Source organism: the organism of the source record quoted next, unplaced genomic scaffold (assembly GCF_019419815.1).
Source record: "Pyrus x bretschneideri cultivar Hongxiangsu unplaced genomic scaffold, Pyrus_bretschneideri_v1 Contig24, whole genome shotgun sequence".
NCBI classification, from domain to species: domain Eukaryota; kingdom Viridiplantae; phylum Streptophyta; class Magnoliopsida; order Rosales; family Rosaceae; genus Pyrus; species Pyrus x bretschneideri.
This window is the reverse complement of record NW_025999546.1, coordinates 5,212,430-5,231,453: the sequence shown is the minus strand read 5'-3', so window position 1 is coordinate 5,231,453 and position 19,024 is coordinate 5,212,430. Positions and strand designations below refer to the sequence as shown.

The window sequence follows — 19,024 nt, the reverse complement described above, 5'->3', positions numbered from 1 at the left end:
ACTAGTAGTGATATTTTTTGAGGAAAAACGGAATTAGATTCCTTCTCCATTGGTTCTGAAGTTTAATAGTTTGATAATAATTTTTGAGAAATGAAAATATAATATAGTTTGTGTGGTGGAGGGAGGGGAAGCTGGTGTTTGAAAATATAGTATAGTTTTGTTGATATCTTTTGGCACTGGCTGTTGTCATTGTTCTATCGTCTCTTTAGGCACGAAGGGCATAAAGCTGAGTAGTCAAAGATCTTAAGCTCTTGAATTGTATGATAAATGAGGAAATTCGTGTATTGAACTTGCTAATAAACAAGACTATGAAATGCGACCCTGAAGATTCACTCATTTACGTCTCATGAAAGAGTTTAGATGCCAATAGTTTTATCCGGGAATAAGGATACGGTGATCAAATTAAAGTATTGAACTGTTCTAAGCTATTAACAAGAATTTTATCTCATTTTCGCTTTGCTTACTGAGTTTTCGATTGTGAATTTTCTGTCACCACCATAATCTTTTAGATGGTGTGTAAAACGGGTCAATTTGTTTCTTTGAAGTGCTTCTTGTTTCATTAGTTTATCTTTGGCCGGAGAATATTGTTTCTTTGTTAACAAATTAGGGGTCTATGTGGATGGAGTGATTTAAACATAAGGATTTGAAATTTTGCTAAAATATTGAGTTAATTAAGAAGAACTATTAGACTAGTAGTGAGGTCGTGGAATTGTTCCTATTCTTACCTAAACTACTGGCTAACAAAATGCTCTTTGTCAATCAAAAGACAATTTGGTATTCTACAGCAAAATAAAATCTTCAAGTGTTTTGGCTTTTTTTTTTTTTTTTTTTGGGGGGGGGGGGGGGGCGAAGAAAAAGGGGGAAGAAAAAGGCAGAGAGGAAGTCGGAAATGCAGACAAAGAAGACGAAACTCTTTTTTTTCTTTTTTTTTTTTTCAGTTTTGAGGATGAGATGGATCCAATGAGCTTACCATATTGTTAGAGAAATCGAAAAGACTAGGAGAATAATCTATAATGTCTGGTTCTCTAACGTTGATTAGGAATCTGGGGCAATAATGTAATTTCATACAAAGTAAGTTTTGATGTTTTTTTTTTTTTCAAACATCGCCAACATATCATTGTAGCATTTCTAATTTAAACATAAATTAAAAAACCTACTTTTTCTCTTTTCTATACATTTCCTTTTAAAATTTTTATATTTACACGCGCATAATGCATGGGCTCCATTTAATTCTCTATAAATAAAGCATATCATGTTTTAGTAGGCGCATGAAATTGAAGAATCATAAATAAGGGATCCCCTTCACCAAATCCTACCCATCAACTAATCTGAACCCTTGAAGTTTGATCCAACAGCTAAAAACATGAGCTCATTTTAAAAGTTATAATAACTTTAGCCGTTAGATCAAATTTTAAGGGTCCAGATCGATTGATGGGAAGGATTTGGTAGAAGAGATCAGGAGATGATCCCCTTCCATAAATAAGCATGCCATATTATGTGAAATCATAAAAATATTGGATTGAGGTTGAAATTTCCTCTTTCAAATGGACCCCAATTTTCAACTTCCCTAGTCGAACAAAATCTGTTTTTGCCGTAACTTGTGGAAAAGGGATAGAATATGTTAACCATTCAGAACTTGTGGAAAAGGGATATAATGTGTTAACCATTCAAGTTATTCTTTAATTAAAAGTTATTCTTTAATTAAAGTGGAATGGGAATGAGTCTGTTAACCATTCAAGTTATTGTTTAATTAAAGTGGAATGGGAATGAGTGTGTTAATCATTCAAGTTATTCTTTAATTAAAGTGGAATGGTATATGTAAAGACGAGCCATCGTTCACTACGCAAAACCCTATTCTCGTTTACAAGTTTCTACTTTAATTCACTTCACTTGCATGTGTTTTGCTTGTCCTGAATACAAGAAATGGCGGAAGGAGTTCTCTTCAACATTGCAGAACGGATCATTGTAAGGCTTGGAAACTGTGCTTTCCAAAAGATTGGATCGATTTGGGGTGTCCAAGATGAGCTCAACAAGCTCAAGGAGACCGTTGCTGGATTCCAAGATGTTCTTCTTGATGCTGAGCAAAAGCAAGCCTACAACAATGAAGTCAAGTTGTGGCTCCAAAGCGTAGAAGATGCAGTTTATGAAGCCGATGACGTGCTGGATGAGTTTAATACTCAAGTTCAGAAGAGACAAGTGATGCGTGACAATACTAAGCTGTCAAAGGTATGCCTCTTTTTTTTTTAGCTCAAATCATCCTGCTTTATGGTGAAAGATGAATCATTAGATAAAAGATATTAACAAGAGGATTCTAAAGGTTGCACCTCGTAGAGCAATTTTAAAGTCACGTAAGCCTATTGATAATCACCTATTAGGAGTACAATAGGTCTCTGAATAACTCATATTTAACTGCAACAAGTCTCCTACATTATTGTTTTGAATGTTTCATATAACTTACCGTTACAAAACTCTATTAACTTATTAATACAGTTCTATCGAAATAATGATTGTTTCTACTCAAACTCTTACAGGTGCGCCTTTTCTTTTCTAGCTCAAATCAACTTGTTTTTGGGTTAGAGATGAGTCATAAGATAAAAGATATTAACAAGAGGCTTAGTGAGGTTGCATCCCGTAGACCCAATGACTTAAACAATAATCGTGAAGATACAAGATTTATATTGAGAGAGAGGGTCACTCACTCATTTGTCCCTAAGGAAAATATTATAGGGAGAGATGAAGATAAAATGGCAATTATCCAACTTTTGTTGTATCCCATCTCAACCGAGAATGTGTCAACCATTTCCATAGTTGGAATTGGAGGATTGGGGAAAAGTGCCCTTGCCCAACTCATATTCAATGATGAGGTGATTCAAAAGCATTTTGAGTTGAAAATATGGATATGTGTCTCTAATATATTTGAGTTGGATATATTGGCCAAGAAAATCCTAAAAGCTGACGAGCTTGATAAGAAGCAGCGTGATAAGGTGGACCAGCTTGATATGGATCAGCTGCAAATTGATCTTAGAAAAAAAGTAGATGGGAAGAAATACCTACTTGTGTTGGATGATGTGTGGAATGAGGATCCACATAAGTGGTTTAGCTTGATGGACTTGTTAAGGGGTGGTGGAGAAGGTAGTAGAATATTAATAACCACTCGTACTAAAACCGTTGCGATGACATCACACACAACTAAACAGTACCCCTTAAGGGGTTTGAATGAAGTGCAAAGCTGGTCCTTATTTAAGAAAATGACTTTTCAAGATGGAAAAGAACCAGAGAATTCAACAATTAAGGCAGTTGGGATGGAGGTTGTAAGAAAATGTCAGGGAGTTCCACTCGCTATAAGGACGATAGGTGGGATGTTGCGCAACAAACATCATGAAATAGAATGGTTTAATTTCAAAGAAAGGAAACTTTCAAAAATAAGTCAAAAAGAAGATGATATTTTACCAACACTCAAACTAAGTTATGATGTGCTCCCATCACATTTGAAGCATTGTTTTGCTTATTGTAGCTTGTTCCCACCTGATTATGATATCTCTGTACCAAGATTGATTAGACTTTGGGTGGCACAAGGGTTCATTGAGTCATGCGACGAAAACGAGTGTTTGGAGGATGTTGCATTTGAATATTACAGGGAATTGTTGTGCAGATCGTTTTTTCAAGAAGAAAAAACAAATGAGTTTGGTATAATAGAAAGTTGTAAAATGCATGATCTCATGAATGAACTTGCAATCTCTGTGTCGGGGGTTAGAAGCACTGTAGTTGAGTCAAACCAAAAGAATTTTCATGGAAAGCTTTGTCATGTATCTTTCAATTTTGATATTGATTTGTCGAAATGGGAAGTGCCAACATCCTTGCTAAAAGCAAGCAAGATACGAACCTTTCTTTTTCTTCGGCAACAAGCTTGGGTTGATCACCAAAGTTCCTCACGTAATGCATTTTATACTACAATTGTTTCAAATTTTAAGTTATTGCGTATGTTGAGTCTCAATACATTAGGAATTACAACATTACCTAATTGTCTTAGAAAAATGAAACATTTGAGATATCTTGATCTTAGTGAGAATCCCATGGAGAGACTTCCAGATTGGATAGTTGGACTTTCGAATTTGGAAACACTAGATCTCAGTTGGTGTGAAAGTCTTGTGGAATTGCCTAGAGACATTAAAAAAATGATCAACTTAAGGCATCTCATCTTGGAAGGCTGTTGGAAAGTGACTGGAATGCCACGTGGAATTGGTGAATTGAAAGGTGTTCGTACATTGAATAGATTTGTTTTGAGCAAAAGCAATTGTTTGGGGAGGGGCGGTAGTGCTGGTCTTGCTGAGCTGGGTACCCTTAAGGAATTAAGGGGAGAGTTAGCCATTGACAATTTGAGGCATGTGGTGTCAGAATCAAATGTTGGTACACCTCTCAAGGACAAACACCTTGATAAGTTGCGATTAAATTGGAAATACGGAGAAGATATAAGCGCGGTTGATGAGGAGGATATTATAAAGTCAATGGAAGTATTGCAACCCCATTCTAATCTAAAGCAGTTGAAAGTGTGGTGCTATTATGGTGGTGTGAGGTTTCCGAGTTGGTTTTCTTCTCTCATAAATATTGTTAATCTCGAATTATGGTGGTGTAAGAGATGCCAACATCTTCCGCCCTTGGATCATTTGCCTTCCCTTAAGTCTCTTACATTGGTTGGGTTCGACAAGTTGGAGTACATATCAGAGAATGAGAGCAGTAATAGTATGAGTGATGAGATGATGAGGATCTCATTCTTTCCCTCCCTGGAGACACTCAAGATAGGATATTGCCCTGTTCTGAAGGGATGGTGGAGGGCCCACACTCATAACAGTGCTTCTTCTTCTTCATCAACGGAAAATCTGTCGTTGCCTTCTTTTCCTCGTCTTTCTACATTGGATATCTCTAATTGTCCTAATCTAACTTCCATGCCTCTGTATCCAAATGTGGAGAGAATAAAACTTACGAGCAGCTGGAAGGTTGTTGATTTCTTGTTTTTTAGAGGGGCATCTAATATTACACATGATGTTGGTGTTGATGTTGGTGTTGATGTTGATGTTTCTGCCTCTTCTTCTTCCCCTCATCTCTCCAAATTAACACATCTCAGACTAGAGGGAAGTGCGGATTTGGCATCACTGCTAGAAGAAATAAGCAATCTCACGTCACTGCAGCATCTTGAAATTATTTATTGCTCTAATTTGGCATCACTGCCAGAAGAAATAAGCAATCTCACGTCACTGCAACATCTTGAAATTATTTGTTGCTCTAATTTGGCATCACTGCCAGAAGAAATAAGCAATCTCACGTCACTGCAGCATCTTCAAATTATTTGTTGCTCTAATTTGGCATCACTGCCAGAAGGGATTCGTGGACTCCCCTGTTTAAATAGATTGAAAATTTGGCAGTGCCCCATGTTAAGCGAAAGATGCAAGAAAGAAACAGGTGAGGACTGGTTTAAGATTGCTCACATCCAATCCATTGAAATTGATGAATCTTAAGGTGCGTTTTCTAACTTGTTTAAATTTACACTTGCCTAATTCAGTATAAGCTACGAATTATTAAAATGCCAATCTCGTCTCTTATTTTTATTCTTCATTCATCATCATCAGCATTTTATTTTTCTTTCCAGATGGCATACCATGTGGATCAATGATTTTGGTATGCATTCATTACCCACTAAATTCAATTTTTTTTTTAATTTCTCTTTAATTTCCTTCTTTTCAATTATATAATCTTATATGCAGTGAATGGGGCGTCAACCTTTTGGATTCAATATGTAAGGGCCATGTTGATTGCTTGAAATGGTTGTATATGATTTTACTTTTGATCGTCGGGGTTTTAAGTACTATGTCCCCTCGTTGTATGTTTTTTCTTTAAATAATATAATACGGGCGTGAGGGCCTAGCCCCCCAGCTTCGACTGGGTTCCAGCCCTCATTAAATATTTCTTTTTAATATTTGTTGATGTATTGGAAGCAAAATCACCTTTGTCACATTATAACATACAAGTTGCATAATTATACACAAACAATGATAATAAAAAAAAATACGTCTATTAATTGTCAATGCACTAAAGTAACCAAATATTCTAAGATCGAAGAAAGTCCAAAATCAACTTTGGATATGGCTCGGGACACAAAAATCTGCTCCAAAACCCGAAACTAATAAAAAAAACGCTACATTCTCAGTAAAGCAAATAAAGTAATTATGTTATGTTTAGTCAAAAGGAAATTCATGACAGCCATTACAAAAACAAAAATATTTGTTGTTTTTTCTGTCCCGTCTCTATAAACAACTCAGAGAACTCCTAGTTAGTTTCTTTGTTTTCTTTTCCTTGATTTCCTTAGTAAAAACAAATTCTTCAAACATACCGAATGTTTTCTAATAATTTTCTTTTCTTTCCTTTTATTCATCTACCCAATTGAACTGGTCTCTTAAGTTTTCTTAATCTGCAATCATAATATATTGTTTTCTTAAGTTTTATTCAAAAAATTTACTAATATGTAGTGTTCTTTTCCATATTCTATCCCGCACATCTAAGTTCATTATTAACCCACACCAGTTCATACTTATAATATGTTATAGGTTTATTTTTAAAAAGCTGAAGATGCTTGTATTGCCAATAACTAAAAAGGGAAAAGTACGGACCTTGACATTCACATAGAAATCTTCCATGCAGTTCTTTGGCATCTACAAAAACAAACTTATTAACAGATCAGTCAAAGGAAAACTATTACAACCTCTGCAAAAACAAAATATGGCATGGTTGCACTCATAAAAGCATTTGGATTCATCACAATTCGTGACTCGTTAAACATGATATCTCCTTAGACATTTTGGGAACTTGACAGCTTAGAACAATTGTTATAGATTGACATAAGCCTCCAAACTTCAAAAAAAATTGAAACCTTAAGAGAGCAGAACCTGTTTTCATTCATATTTGTGCTGTTTCGATTAGCTTATCTCACTATGACTTGATTCATTAGTTCTAAAGGAAGTTCTAATCACTACGAAAACAGCTTAATAACAGTTTATTATCTCTAAAACAAGGAGGGAAAACATAGAAATACTATCTGTAATTAATAATAAGAAAAATACCATGAATGTGTTTTTGGGAAGCTGCTTTTAGCTTAGTACCCTCGTCTGGCGAAAACATATCCTACAATGCAGCAAGAAATAGAGTAAAAGGAATAATAGTTGGTTTCCATTTAGAACCTCAAAACCCCAATTTAGTCTTTCTCTTACCGGAGAGAACAGCATCTCCGGTGAAAGTGAATTCGAACTTGGCATCCATTCCTCCATCATCCTTAGAAGCAACCACATCCTGAAAGTAAGTCCCCTGACGAACTTCCCATCCATCCACTGACTCCGGAGTCTTGAACTTTACAATTGTAAGTTTGCTCTTGCTACTCTTTCCTGCTCATAATTGAGCCATTTTCTTCTTATAGTCCTACAATGCAAACAGTCAAAAGCTTCACATAAGCAATAAAATTCAAATCCAACATTGAACCAACCCATGAACTTAAAAGACATCAACACTGAAACAGATTACTAAATGTCAAAAAGGAGTATTTCAAGGATATGGCAATAAGGATCACACATGAAATGCTTTGGTAAGATTGTAGACCCCTCTTTGATCAACTCTGTAGAGGTCTCTGCTGATAGTAGAGCGTGCAATAGCACAATATATAATCTTGTTACAGCCCTGTGCTGCGGCGGACAGGGTAGCAGGATCACCCACATCTCCAGCCAATGGCAAGACATATATGAAAAAAGAGAGAATGATAACACCCACCATTTAAAGGAGTAAAAGCACAAAAAAATATCTTGCAAACCCTTGATTTATCGGTAAAGCACATCAGAACCAAACAGTCAAGAAAATAACTTAAAACCAATTCTATATTTCTAATCAGAAGATGTGCAAATTATTTTTTTTTATTCGTCTTCAATTTGTGGCACTTCATTCTCAATAATGAACAATTCACAAAATTCTAGATTTACTACATCAAAGGACAGACCGAATAGGAAAATGCATCATTCGTTATCCAACTTGAAACAACAATCCCACTAAAATTGACTACTCATAAGAATCTCATTCCACAAAACTTCTTCAGTCCAGGCCTAAACAACTGCAAGCAAAAAAATCCCCAAGATACATACTTTCATCCAAATCATCCACCGCCATTAACAAAACCACAACCTATATCTTCCTTTCAGCTAAGATTAAAGCAAAATTTGAAACCTTAATCACTCCCAAAAATGCTTTTGGAATATGAATAGAAAGGAAACTTGAAATTAGAGGATCATACAGAATTGGGATGGGGGTTGGACTCGTGCTCAGAATCGACCTCTTCCTCTTCAGATTGATCACCGAATAGATTCTGCATCACCATAGCATACTGCAACTTCGAGAAGTGTGTGTCGAAACAAATTTGAAAAGGAATGAAAACCCTGTTAACCAAACCATCAACAATAACATAAGCCACACCAATCGTAGCACACAAAACCAATCCGGCATGGTGAAATCCAGTCAACAAAACAAAAAATACTCCGAAACCCATCAGTCAATATACAGCAAGTAGAAACAACGCAATTAAAAAAAAAAAACCCCAAATCCGAAATGATCCAAACAGTTAAAACTAGGGTTTGATAATTAATGCACCTATTGCTATTAGACTTTGATCCCCGGGAATTACTGGATACTGTTGATGATATCGTTGTGTTCAAGCCAATGCATTTCAACCCTATTCGGCAAAACATCACAAAATCCATCAGAAAAAGATTCTCAAAGGTAATGGGTGAGGGGATTTCATTTGAATTGCCAGAGGATGCTGTTTAAAAGATCCTGACTGGAATATGGCTAGGCCGGACTGCCTTAAAGGAATGGGCAGAAAAGGTTCTAGCTCCGAGCATCCAACTGCTCAAATACCCAAATTAATAACCAAACAATAAAAAATAATACAAAAATCAATGCCTTCACAGAAAAATATCTAAAACCCACAAAACACCCCCACCACCCCCCCCCCCACTCCTCTCCCCCCCCCCCCCCCCACCCCCCAAAAAAAAAATCATTCAAAAATCTCACCGTGCTCAGAAATATTAATAAAGAATAAGGGGTTTATATGAGCAAGAACACATACAAACTTGGAAATGTCATATAATCCAAACCCACTTCCAATATTAGCCACAACGAAATGAGGCCGTATCGACCCAGCCAGAACCTTCTCGATAACCTCCTTCACCGCAACCTATCAATTCCAACACAAAAATTGAGAAAATGTGCGAGAAAATTGGAGCTTGTGATTTTCTCGGAAACCAAACAGGGGTCTAGACTCTAAACCAAACCTTAGGCGAGGGGTGGAGAGAGGGTAGAGGCGAGGAAGGATTCGGCTGCAGATTTGGTTCCAGGATTTGCTAACGCATGCCGCTGACGCGAAGGATAAGGCGGGTAGGTGCGAGAGGATGTCGTCCAAAAGGTCGTCGTTTAGCAGATGAGGCGAGGAGGGAGAGGGGAAGAAGCGGTGAAGAAGCAGAAGGCGATGCGTAGTCGAAGCGGAGCATCCCACGATGATCGACACGTGGGCACCAGGCACAAACGCAGAAAGCAACCCCAAAACCCTGTCGTTTGGTATGCAACCCCTTCTCCTTCTTTTTTTTTTTTTTTTTTTTTTTTTTTTTGAAACCCCAACCCCTTCTCCTTCTTTAGAATAAGGAAATGGTAATAAATGCTACGAGTCGAGCACACTCCAAAGGATCACAAGAAGCCAGACAGGAGATTAAAAACACAAAGCAGCGACATGACGTTTTTAGTTTCTGAACGTATATTTTATGTTGAAAGTGATTCCCGCTCTTTTGAAATATTGAATTGGACGGATCAAAAAAGAATAAGCGAACAAAAAAGAGCACAGAATGAGAAAACGGACTTGGTTCCAAAAATCATAAATAGATGTCTGATTTAGTACTGAAGTGATTCTGAAAAAAAAACTGGTATCAAAAGAAGTTGGAAACTGTTTTTGTGTTTGGTAAACATTCAGCTTCAGCTTTTTTTTCACAATTTTGGATGGAAAAAAGCCAAAAACAAATAGCTGCAAAACCCAACTTTGAAAAACCAGCTTTTTTTCACATCTGTTTTACATAAAAATTTACCAAACATTATAATACTGTTTTTTTTTTCTTTTTCAAAAGCACTTTTACAAAAATATTTACCCAATACTCTGCTACTTTATTTCACATCTACTTATTCTCACAACACAGCAGAAGCAGTTTTTTTTTCAAAGCACCGCAATGCCAAGCCAGCCCTTATAACATTATAAAAGAAATGAGGCAGTCTCTTTGTACAGATTCTGGTTAGTGGTTCAATAAACAAATACAACAGAAACTACCATGAAAAATACCCTAATTGGAGCTATAAAACCACTACATTGAAAAGTACAACATAAAACAATCAGCACACGAGGTACGGTTACGGTTACGGTTACTTGCCACATCGAAAACTCTTACAGGGACTCCTCTTCGTTTGCCAATCACAAAGAAAGGTTCCGCTTCGTTGCTTCCATTTTTAACAAAAGATCCTTTATATCGGCTTGCATTCTCATCTTCATATTGGAGTATTCACGATGAGCTCGGTCTAGAGCTTGTACTTCTTCAAGTTTCTTGCTGTGCATTTCTTCTGCCTCGACTAAGCGCAACTTTGCTATCCTGCTCCTAAATTCTTCTTCAATTTTTTCATCCTTTGCCATTGCTATGCGTTTCAGCCCCTCAGCTTCCCTTCTTGCATCATCTGCTCGTGTTTGAAACAATTTTGCCTCAGCCTGCTTGATCCTCACAATGCTCTCCAGCTCATCGAAAAGAGGTTCTTTTTGGGCACTTGTGTGCAACTCTCTGTCCATAATGTGTTTCTCATGCTGATCGTAGTTAAAGCTAGGATGAGTGTCAGCTGCAGTTTCCAACTGAGGGACCTTTTCTGTGTATATTGATTTCAGCCATGGGGGTTCCTGGCTTGGCCCAGCAATCCCATTGTTCACTTTACTTTGATCCTTCCCCGATAAAATGGCTGTTTTGCCTAGCTTGGAACTGTCAGCATCTGAAACAAAAGTGGAGGACTTACTTAAAAACAGTGCAGTTTCCAATTAACTAAGCACAGTATTACAACGCAGAACAAAAAGGCACAACTTTGAGACTCAATAAAGGCATGAGTTTTCTGCTTCGGGATTTTATACTCCTGCTATGTCATAATATTCTCACATAAGCACAAAAAAGCAGTTCAGAGACATTGATACGGATGTATTTAGGCCAGGCATCAAACTGAATCCCAAAACCCATAATCCTAAGAAACGCGAAGCTTCAAGCAAGCCAAGCACATAATGTATGTACTACAGAAACCATCAGTTGTAATTGTTCAAGCAGAAAGAAGAATTCTTCCTCCGAAAGATTTTTATTTTGCATCTTCAATATAAAAACAAAAGGCTTCAAGTAGCTTCAATATATCAAAGGGATTCCATTCATGTCAAAACAAAGAACATAATTTATAAAACTTTTATTTACAGCAATTCACAAGTATCAAAACCTCCAAGTAACATCGATATCTTCTAAACCATGGAGAAAGGAAGCATCTGTAAATTTGTATTCCAGATAATTTTATTTTTTTTCAGAAAAAAGCATGATCCAAAACAATGATAATATGACAATGCATGCAGATTATAACCCCGAAACGTATTGTAAGAACGAAACAATAAATTCTTTCTGATAAAACAAAGAACTTACCCAAAAGAAAAGCCATGACATAATTGTACACCTCCGGAAGGTTAGACTTGTTTACCAATCTTGCCAGTGATTGATCAGCAATTTCATAAAGTCGTCTCCCTCTCACGTCCTTGCTGACAACAAATATTCTCTTAACGTATTCAAGTTCCCTAGCAAGATTTTCAATTGTCCAATCCTTTGCGAAATTCTGAAAAACCTCCTTCACGAACCCAAATATCTCAGAAGGATGATCACAGGCAACACAATGAAACTGCATCTCAGTCGTCCCTTGAGATCCAGTAGCACTGCGTCCATTTCTAATATAAGATTCCCGCAATGCGCAATCCGCGTGGCACCAATGGAGACAAACATCACACCCAATCCAACTACATGTATTTGAGGCCATGTCAAACTTTGAGCACACAAGACACATACACGCACTGCAAAAACCAGTCTTTGGCGAACAAACCTTGCAATCACATTCATCCACAGGCACAGGACTCCAACAAGAAGGATTTCTGCATCTTGAGTTCAGAAAAATTTCAGCCAAATCAGAAGATGATGCACCATTCTCTTGCAGGAGATAATTCGGTAGACCAGTCTTCAGAGCAACCAAGATTTCCAGTTGCGCACGATGAGCTTTTAGTAGCATCTCCATGGTTATATCAGACCTGCTCTGCAGTGCCTTCTGAAATGCAAACAGTTGCATGCGCTTATCCATATTTAACATCATATCGCGAATGGTCTCCTTCACACATGAAGCCGATTGTCCTGTCATCTCATGAAACTTTCTAGCCATTACATGTATGGGATCGGAGACTATCCTGGCAATGATTGTCTCCACAAAGTCAGCTCCACCAATGAGAAACTTCTTGTGTTCCTTCTGACTGCTAGTCCTATATAAACTACCACTATTTTTCTCTCTCAATAGTCGTTTTCTGTCAAAACTATAGTTCGATCCCATTTCATGAGATCCAACGCTATTCGAAGGTGATCTAACATCCTCATGGTTCCTTGTCTGTCCTCCTGACAACTGTTTATTGAAGCTCAGCTGCCTTTCCATTCCATTCGCCACTTCAGAGCTTCCTTCAGTATGCCTACGATGTTGTTGCCCTTGGACCGATTGACCATTTGGAATGCCTTGCGATGCTTGAGACTGTTGTTGATGAGACCCGTTTCCATTCATCAAGATTCTTTGATACAAAGGGATTTCTTTGCTCTTAGCATCATTCTGAACAAGTGCCTGCGAAGGAACTTCTTTACCCTTAGCCTCACTCTGAGCCAGTGCCTGCCAATCGATTCCCTGGAAAAGCGGACGACTTTTAACCGACTGTTCAAAGTCCATCGAATTCTGGGTGGTTAGCGAACAGCTAGGGTTGTGATAAAACGACTGAGAGCCTGAAAAGGATACTGATTGAGTAAATCCATCAGAGTTAGTACGAAAAGTATTACTTAGAGACTGAACACTCATTGCTTGGTCAGGAGAACCAGGAGCTGCACCACCAACGGGTAACAAAACATTAGGCAAGCTAAGAGAAAGATCAAGCGGCTCAAGTGCCAGCTTTTCATCCTTCATAATGGAACCAGATTGATCAGCTTTCTCCTGTCTCCTAACAGGAGAGCTTGAAAACAACTCGAAACCCCTAGTGCTGGGTCCTTCTATATCATTTTCCATGCCAGTTAACAGCTCTCTGGATTCTCTAGCAGTCCACTGACCATCTTCTGCTGAATCTACCATATCAGTTGGTGTCACAGCGACGCTTTTACCTTTATCCTTAAAATTCTGCCTCATATTCAGCGTATCTAGCTTAACCACTTCATTATCCTCCTCATCCTCTGTTACTACCTTGTCTGACTCTGTCATTTCATCATCATCATCCTCCGCCTTCAATTCAAGGTCAATTCCCTTATCTTGCTTTGGTTCATCTTCCAATTCCATCGGAATCTCGACCACTTCTTCATCACCTTCCCTCACACTCCCTTTTTCATCATCCTCATCTTCACGAGCTTCCACATTCCCGCTTTTATCAATCATATCGTTATCACCATTTGGCAAGTCATCATCTTTCTTCTCCTCCTCATCCTTCCTTTCACACACACTCTCGTTACTCACATCTTTCACCTCTTGTTTATCCGAGGACTCACCCTTCTCCTCCCTAGCCTCTTGTTTATCCAGAGACTCACCTTTCTCCTCAACCCTATCTGTATCCCTATCTGAAGTCTCACTTCGAATCCGTGTTTCTCCTGTTTCAGCTCCACCTTCAGGACCCAATTGGGGCTCACCTTCACCTCCACCTCCAACACCAGCTCCAGCTTCCGGCGCAAGCTCACCCTCCTCTATTTCACTACTAGTCCTACTCCCCTTATCAGCCTGAACCTCCTCCGTCTCCCTCTTCCTAACCTCAACACTCTTTGGCTGCTCAACCGGAGCCTCCTCCGTCTCCTTCTTCCTAAACTCAACATTCTTTGGCTGCTCACCCTGAACCTCCTCCGCCTCCACCTCCCTCTTCCTCACCTCAACACTCTTCGACTGCTCACTCCCCACGGAGTCCTTAGACCAAGTGGGCGACTTGGACTTCGACTCCGATTTCGACTCCTTCCCATCCCTCAACCTCCTCACCGGAGACCTAACCCTAGACTGCTCGCTCCCTGAATCCCTCAAACTCGACCACGTCGGCGACCTCACGTCCCTCAACCCCTTCCCTCCTCCTCTCTCCTCGAACTCCTTCCCAAACCTCCGCCACGACAACGCTCCGCTCCCGCTGCCTTCGCGCCTCGACCTGTCCCGCTCCGATCGAAACCCTTTCGGAAAATCCGCCGGCGACCTCCTCGACGCGGAGAAGCTCTCGGACCGGTGCATCAAATTACGATCGTACCCTCCTCCATCTCTATTGTATCGATCGGTCCCCTTCCTCCGGTCGAAACCGTCGAACTCTTGCCCCGGCCTCTTCCGGACAGTTCTGGACCCTCCGCCAAAACCGGCCTGTTCCCGATCGTCGTAGGAGCGAGCCGGCACCAGAGAAGAAGCCGAGGAGGCCGAAGAGAGCAAACCCTTCCGCACAGTATCTGGCTTATAGTAGAAGCTCCGGTGCGAGTTGGAGGAGGTCCGGCTGGGGTTGGAGCTGGAGTTTGGGTTAGGATTCGGATTCGGATCCTTCCCGAAGGAATCGAGATCGTCGCTGGATCTCAGCCTCTTCATTTCTCCCCCAAATTATAAATTAAATAAATAAATAGAGTACAAATTGAAGAGCTACCGGCTACGACGTTGTATTTGAGCTGAAGGGGGTGAGGGCTTTTGGCCATAAAGGAGGTCGAATTTACGGGGATTGCCACGGAAGCTGGTTGAAATGTGAGCCGGGGTTGCAGAGAGAAAGAGAAAGGGGATAGCCGGCGGAGAGGAAGGTTCGGGGAGAGAAGAAGGGGTAAAATTGGAAGGACAGTGGTGTCCTTGAGTCAACGCAGTTTTAACAACTGATGAGGAGAGAGAAAGAGCGAGAATGAGGAGAGAGAGAATGAGTTGGATACGCAAAGTGCGTGGAAAAGCATTTAAGAGTGAGTCCTCTTTTTTTTTTTTTTTTTTTTTTTTTGGAAACTAAAAAGTGAGTCACTTTGTTGGCGGGTCATCTTCAACTGAGGGCTGGCTAGATGACTCATTTTAGCCCTCTGACCCTTCAAGATTTTCCAAAATATATAATATTTTAATGAACAGTACATGATCATATTTGCCTTCGTCTCCAACCGAGGGTCAGATGGCTCATTTTAACCTTATCACAAAAAACCGTCTCCAACTAAGGATCAAATGGTCATAGGGTCAAACATAATTTATTATTTAAAAACTACAACTTAAATTCAAATCCAACGACTAAGTGATGTCAGCATGACGTCAGCTAGCCGTTGGATTTGAATTTTTCTTTTGCTATAAATAGGGTGGATATTGGGTTATAATTCACACAACTTTGAATTCAATCTATTTTAATTCAAGTTTGCAATGAATTCCAACTTTGGATCGTCTTCGGATTCCGGTTGGGGGTCCTCATCCAATTCCAAATTGGAAGGAAAATGGGCACAAATGAGACGAGAAGATAAGGAGTCTGATGAAGAAATACAAGTAAGATGCAACAAACAAAACAAAGCAGCAGTCATGGCTGCGGCCATGGTGTGTCAGCCAACTGAGGAACAACCTCAATGAGGTGGCTCTATTGATGGTCGCTCTTACAAACCATGAAACAGAGTGATGTCACATGCCAATATGATGAATAATTACTTCAACCCCAACTCGGTGTACACAAAAGAGGATTTCATATGTCGTTTCCGGATGAAGCGTCATGTTTTCGAGTGTTTACTTCGTGATGTCCAGCAGGTCAATCCATACTTTCGATAGAAGCGAGACAAAGCAGGGCGCCCTGGTTTCTCATCTAATCAGAAGGTTACTGTTGCACTCCGAATGATGGTGTATGGCTCCCTAGCTGATTCGATGGATAAAACCCATGGTATGTTTGAGTCTACATGCCTTGATACTTTTGAATAATTCTGTGACACAATTGTTCAGATTTACAAAGACGAGTACCTCCGAGAGCCAAATCAAGAAGATCTGAATCGATTCATTCGCAAAGCTGAAGACTGTGGGTTTCTAGGCATGATAGGGTCATTAGACTGCATGCATTAGGATTGGAAGAACTGTCCCACCGAATGGCAATGAGGTTTTAGCGGAAGGTTGAGAAAGCCAATTGTTGTGTTAGAGGCGGTTGCCTTATATGACACATGGATCTGGCATGCTTTCTTTGGAGTCCCTGGATCCCAAAATGACATTACAGTTATTGGGCGTTCACCCCTCTTCAATAACTTGACGGAAGGTAAAACACCTTAACTTGACTACTACATCAACAATCGTCAATACAATATGGGGTATTACTTGGCAGATGGCATCTACCCAAAGTCGGCAACACTTGTCCAAGCAATTCCAAACCCTATGAATGACGCAAAAAAATTGTTTACCTTACACCAAGAGGCATACCGGAAAGATGTTGAGAGAGCTTTCGGTATTCTACAAGCACGGTGGAAGATCATTAGTGAACGGGTAAGAAGGTGGAGTCGAGAAAGTTTGGACTCCATCATGATGTCTTGCATCATATTACATAATATGATAGTGGAGGATGAGCGAGATGGGTATATTGATGGAAATTCCGATTACAACTAAGAAGATCCAAATAGGTCAAGAAGGGCTCGTGCAAAAATATACGATGGCCCTAATTTGCCTTTCAATTCAAGAACTGGTAGTACCTACAACAGGATCTTGTTGCACATCTTTAGGCCAAAAGAAGCGTGGAGTAGGCGTTTAAGTTTTATATTGTTAAATGTTTTTTAAAATGTTGTTAAATGTTTTTGTTTTATGTTGTATAATTTGTATGTTGGTTAATGTTATTTAATGTTGCTTCATGTTATTTAATTTAATTTAATGTTGTATAACGGCTTAGGAAGTTATAGGAAAAAAAATATAATTTAAAAAAAAATATGAAACAAATTTTGTGAAATAGAAGTTATAGGATAAAAATAGAATTTAAAATAAAATAAAATAAATTTTGTGAAATAGAAGTTATAGGAAAAAATGGAATTTAAAAAAAAATATGAAACAAATTTTGTAAAATAAAAGTTATAGGAAAAAAATAGAATTTAAAAAAAATATGAAAAATAGAAGTTATAGGAAAAATTTTGTAAATAAAAAATAATAATAGAACTGTAAAAAAAAATATATTCAAATGCAACGGCTAGCTGACGTCAACTAGCTGTTACATTTGAATTTTTTCTTAAGCATTCCTGTCGGTTATAACTGACAGGAAAGCTGATTTTTCTAGCCAACCCTGGGTTGGCTGGTTGCAGCCAGCCCTCCAACCCTCCAACCCTCTCCAATTCCATGGGGCCCTCTCAGATTCCACAGCCCTCTGGCCTCGCCCTCGGTTTGAGACGGTTTTCGGGCTATTTTCGGCCCTCTGGCCCTCTAGACCCTTCGGTTGGAGATGGGCGAAGTGCGTTTGAATGCACGAAGCAGAAAGGGGTGCGTACTGCTCCAGACAGGCATTTTTATTTTATTTTATTATTATTTGAATGAGCGGGAGAGTTCGAAACTATGACAATTTAAGAGATAAAGAGTTTCGAACACGGAACATGTATTGTAGAAACTTAATACTTTCTTCACTAGGATACTGACCACATACAACATTCGGCGGATGTTAGCAGGTGTGATGGAAGAAAAGATTAACATTTCTTTTTCACTCTTATTTTCTTAAAATGACCGAGACATTCATTTCCAAAAAAAAAAAAAAAAAAAAAAAAAAAAAACCTCTTCGATTTAGATACCATTTAGTTATTCTTATGAATCAAACAATGGAAGAAAAGATTAACATTTCTTTTTCACTCTTACTTTCTTAAAATGATCCAGACATTCATTTGAAGAAAAAAAAATCATTCAATTTATGTACCATTTAGTTATTCTTACGAATCAACACAAATTACCTCTCTTAAAAAAGAGAAAACTTCGATAAGGGATGTTATTCATAAATTCCGATGATACCAAATATAGAGAAACTCATTGTTTTGATAAATATGCATATCAAAATAGTTAGGTGGAGTTCTGAGGGGAAATGGGAAAGGGAAGGGTGAGGAAGAAGAACCACAATGGCGCTTGATTTCCATTATACAAACTTTACCTAAATATGATTTATTTCAGACGTAAGAAATTTGTAGATCACTATATTTGGATGAGGAAATTTTAGATTACTAAGAAATTTTAAAATGATGGAAATTAAAATGAAGGAATTTTATTTTTTAGAATTTGGAAATTTTCTTGTTTGGTTAACCTAAAAGAAAAAGGGAATTTGAATACGAAATTTGTTATTTTTAAACTCTGACTCATAGAAATTTGGAAATGCACCTATTTATATGAAATTTAAACTTGGAAATTGGAAGTCCCAAATTCCAATTTTTTTTTCTTCACGCATAAATTCTAAATTTATATGTTCATGAATCCAAACAAGAGAATTGATGAATGTTAGTTTATAAATTCCTATTTTTTGTCAAAATTCTAAGTTTATTTTCCTCATCAAAACATAGTTTAATCGTTAGTTTTCAATTCACGGAAAAATTTACCTTGTGTAACGATACGTCATCCCATTTCAAAATAATTTACTTATTTATTTTTCAAATCATGAGATTAACAATAAATGAAACACATGAAGAAACAAAAGTATTTTCATTCTTGTTTTTTTACTACT

General features: G+C 38.4%; 4 protein-coding genes across 12 annotated transcripts in view; 1 reads left to right on the top strand and 3 right to left on the bottom strand.

The window, feature by feature from the left end:
* LOC103945918 (short-chain dehydrogenase/reductase 2b-like) overlaps nucleotides 1-9,648 on the bottom strand; it is a 28,327-nt gene extending 18,679 nt beyond the window's left edge. The window contains exons 1-2 of one of the 2 annotated variants that reach the window (XM_048586183.1): nucleotides 9,360-9,648; nucleotides 9,155-9,262 (exon numbers count right to left, since the gene is read on the bottom strand). The gene's annotated coding sequence lies outside the window, so the exon portion shown is untranslated. The other variant, XM_048586187.1, reaches the window with a different exon arrangement.
* LOC108867148 (putative disease resistance protein RGA4) lies at nucleotides 1,826-5,956 on the top strand. Of its 8 annotated transcripts, none has more exons than XR_007259034.1 (4): nucleotides 1,826-2,226; nucleotides 2,532-5,514; nucleotides 5,625-5,673; nucleotides 5,760-5,956. XR_007259034.1 is itself a non-coding variant. In XM_048586162.1 (4 exons), exons 1-4 carry the CDS (start codon nucleotides 1,924-1,926, stop codon nucleotides 5,760-5,762), a joined length of 3,273 nt encoding a protein of 1,090 aa, XP_048442119.1. In that variant the 5' UTR covers nucleotides 1,826-1,923; the 3' UTR covers nucleotides 5,763-5,956. The 8 variants fall into 8 exon arrangements, 7 of the variants coding, with proteins under 7 accessions (XP_048442119.1, XP_048442114.1, XP_048442118.1 ...); XM_048586162.1 differs by having other exon boundaries at nucleotides 2,532-5,457; nucleotides 5,645-5,673; nucleotides 5,748-5,956; XM_048586163.1 differs by having other exon boundaries at nucleotides 1,827-2,226; nucleotides 2,532-5,457; nucleotides 5,645-5,673.
* On the bottom strand, nucleotides 6,916-9,021 carry LOC125478235. Its single transcript, XM_048586195.1, has 4 exons — nucleotides 8,677-9,021; nucleotides 8,324-8,465; nucleotides 7,615-7,724; nucleotides 6,916-7,464 (listed from the first exon to the last, which is right to left on the bottom strand). Exons 1-4 carry the CDS (start codon nucleotides 8,784-8,786, stop codon nucleotides 7,398-7,400), a joined length of 429 nt encoding a protein of 142 aa, XP_048442152.1. The 5' UTR covers nucleotides 8,787-9,021; the 3' UTR covers nucleotides 6,916-7,397.
* A 668-nt stretch (nucleotides 9,649-10,316) lies between the features above and the next one.
* LOC103945921 (protein OBERON 4-like) lies at nucleotides 10,317-15,228 on the bottom strand. The gene is made up of 2 exons (XM_048585961.1): nucleotides 11,778-15,228; nucleotides 10,317-11,097 (listed from the first exon to the last, which is right to left on the bottom strand). The coding sequence occupies exons 1-2, from the start codon at nucleotides 14,953-14,955 to the stop codon at nucleotides 10,538-10,540; spliced, it is 3,738 nt and encodes a 1,245-aa protein (XP_048441918.1). The 5' UTR covers nucleotides 14,956-15,228; the 3' UTR covers nucleotides 10,317-10,537.
* Between the last annotated feature and the right edge of the window lie 3,796 nt (nucleotides 15,229-19,024).

Excerpts from the sequence above, each read along its gene's own strand:
- LOC108867148 (XM_048586157.1), top strand. The coding sequence starts at position 1,924 with ATGGCGGAAGGAGTTCTCTTCAACATTGCAGAACGGATCATTGTAAGG. Across the intron at positions 2,227-2,531 it reads ACAATACTAAGCTGTCAAAG|GTGCGCCTTTTCTTTTCTAG; the intron begins GTATGCCTCTTT and ends AAACTCTTACAG. Across the intron at positions 5,458-5,644 it reads AAGATGCAAGAAAGAAACAG|ATGGCATACCATGTGGATCA; the intron begins GTGAGGACTGGT and ends TTTTCTTTCCAG.
- LOC125478235 (XM_048586195.1), bottom strand. The coding sequence starts at position 8,786 with ATGGATTTTGTGATGTTTTGCCGAATAGGGTTGAAATGCATTGGCTTG. Across the intron at positions 8,466-8,676 it reads TCAAAGTCTAATAGCAATAG|GGTTTTCATTCCTTTTCAAA; the intron begins GTGCATTAATTA and ends TTTGGTTAACAG. Across the intron at positions 7,725-8,323 it reads CCAACCCCCATCCCAATTCT|CACAGGGCTGTAACAAGATT; the intron begins GTATGATCCTCT and ends TGTCCGCCGCAG.
- LOC103945921 (XM_048585961.1), bottom strand. The coding sequence starts at position 14,955 with ATGAAGAGGCTGAGATCCAGCGACGATCTCGATTCCTTCGGGAAGGAT. Across the intron at positions 11,098-11,777 it reads TGTCATGGCTTTTCTTTTGG|ATGCTGACAGTTCCAAGCTA; the intron begins GTAAGTTCTTTG and ends CTTTTGTTTCAG.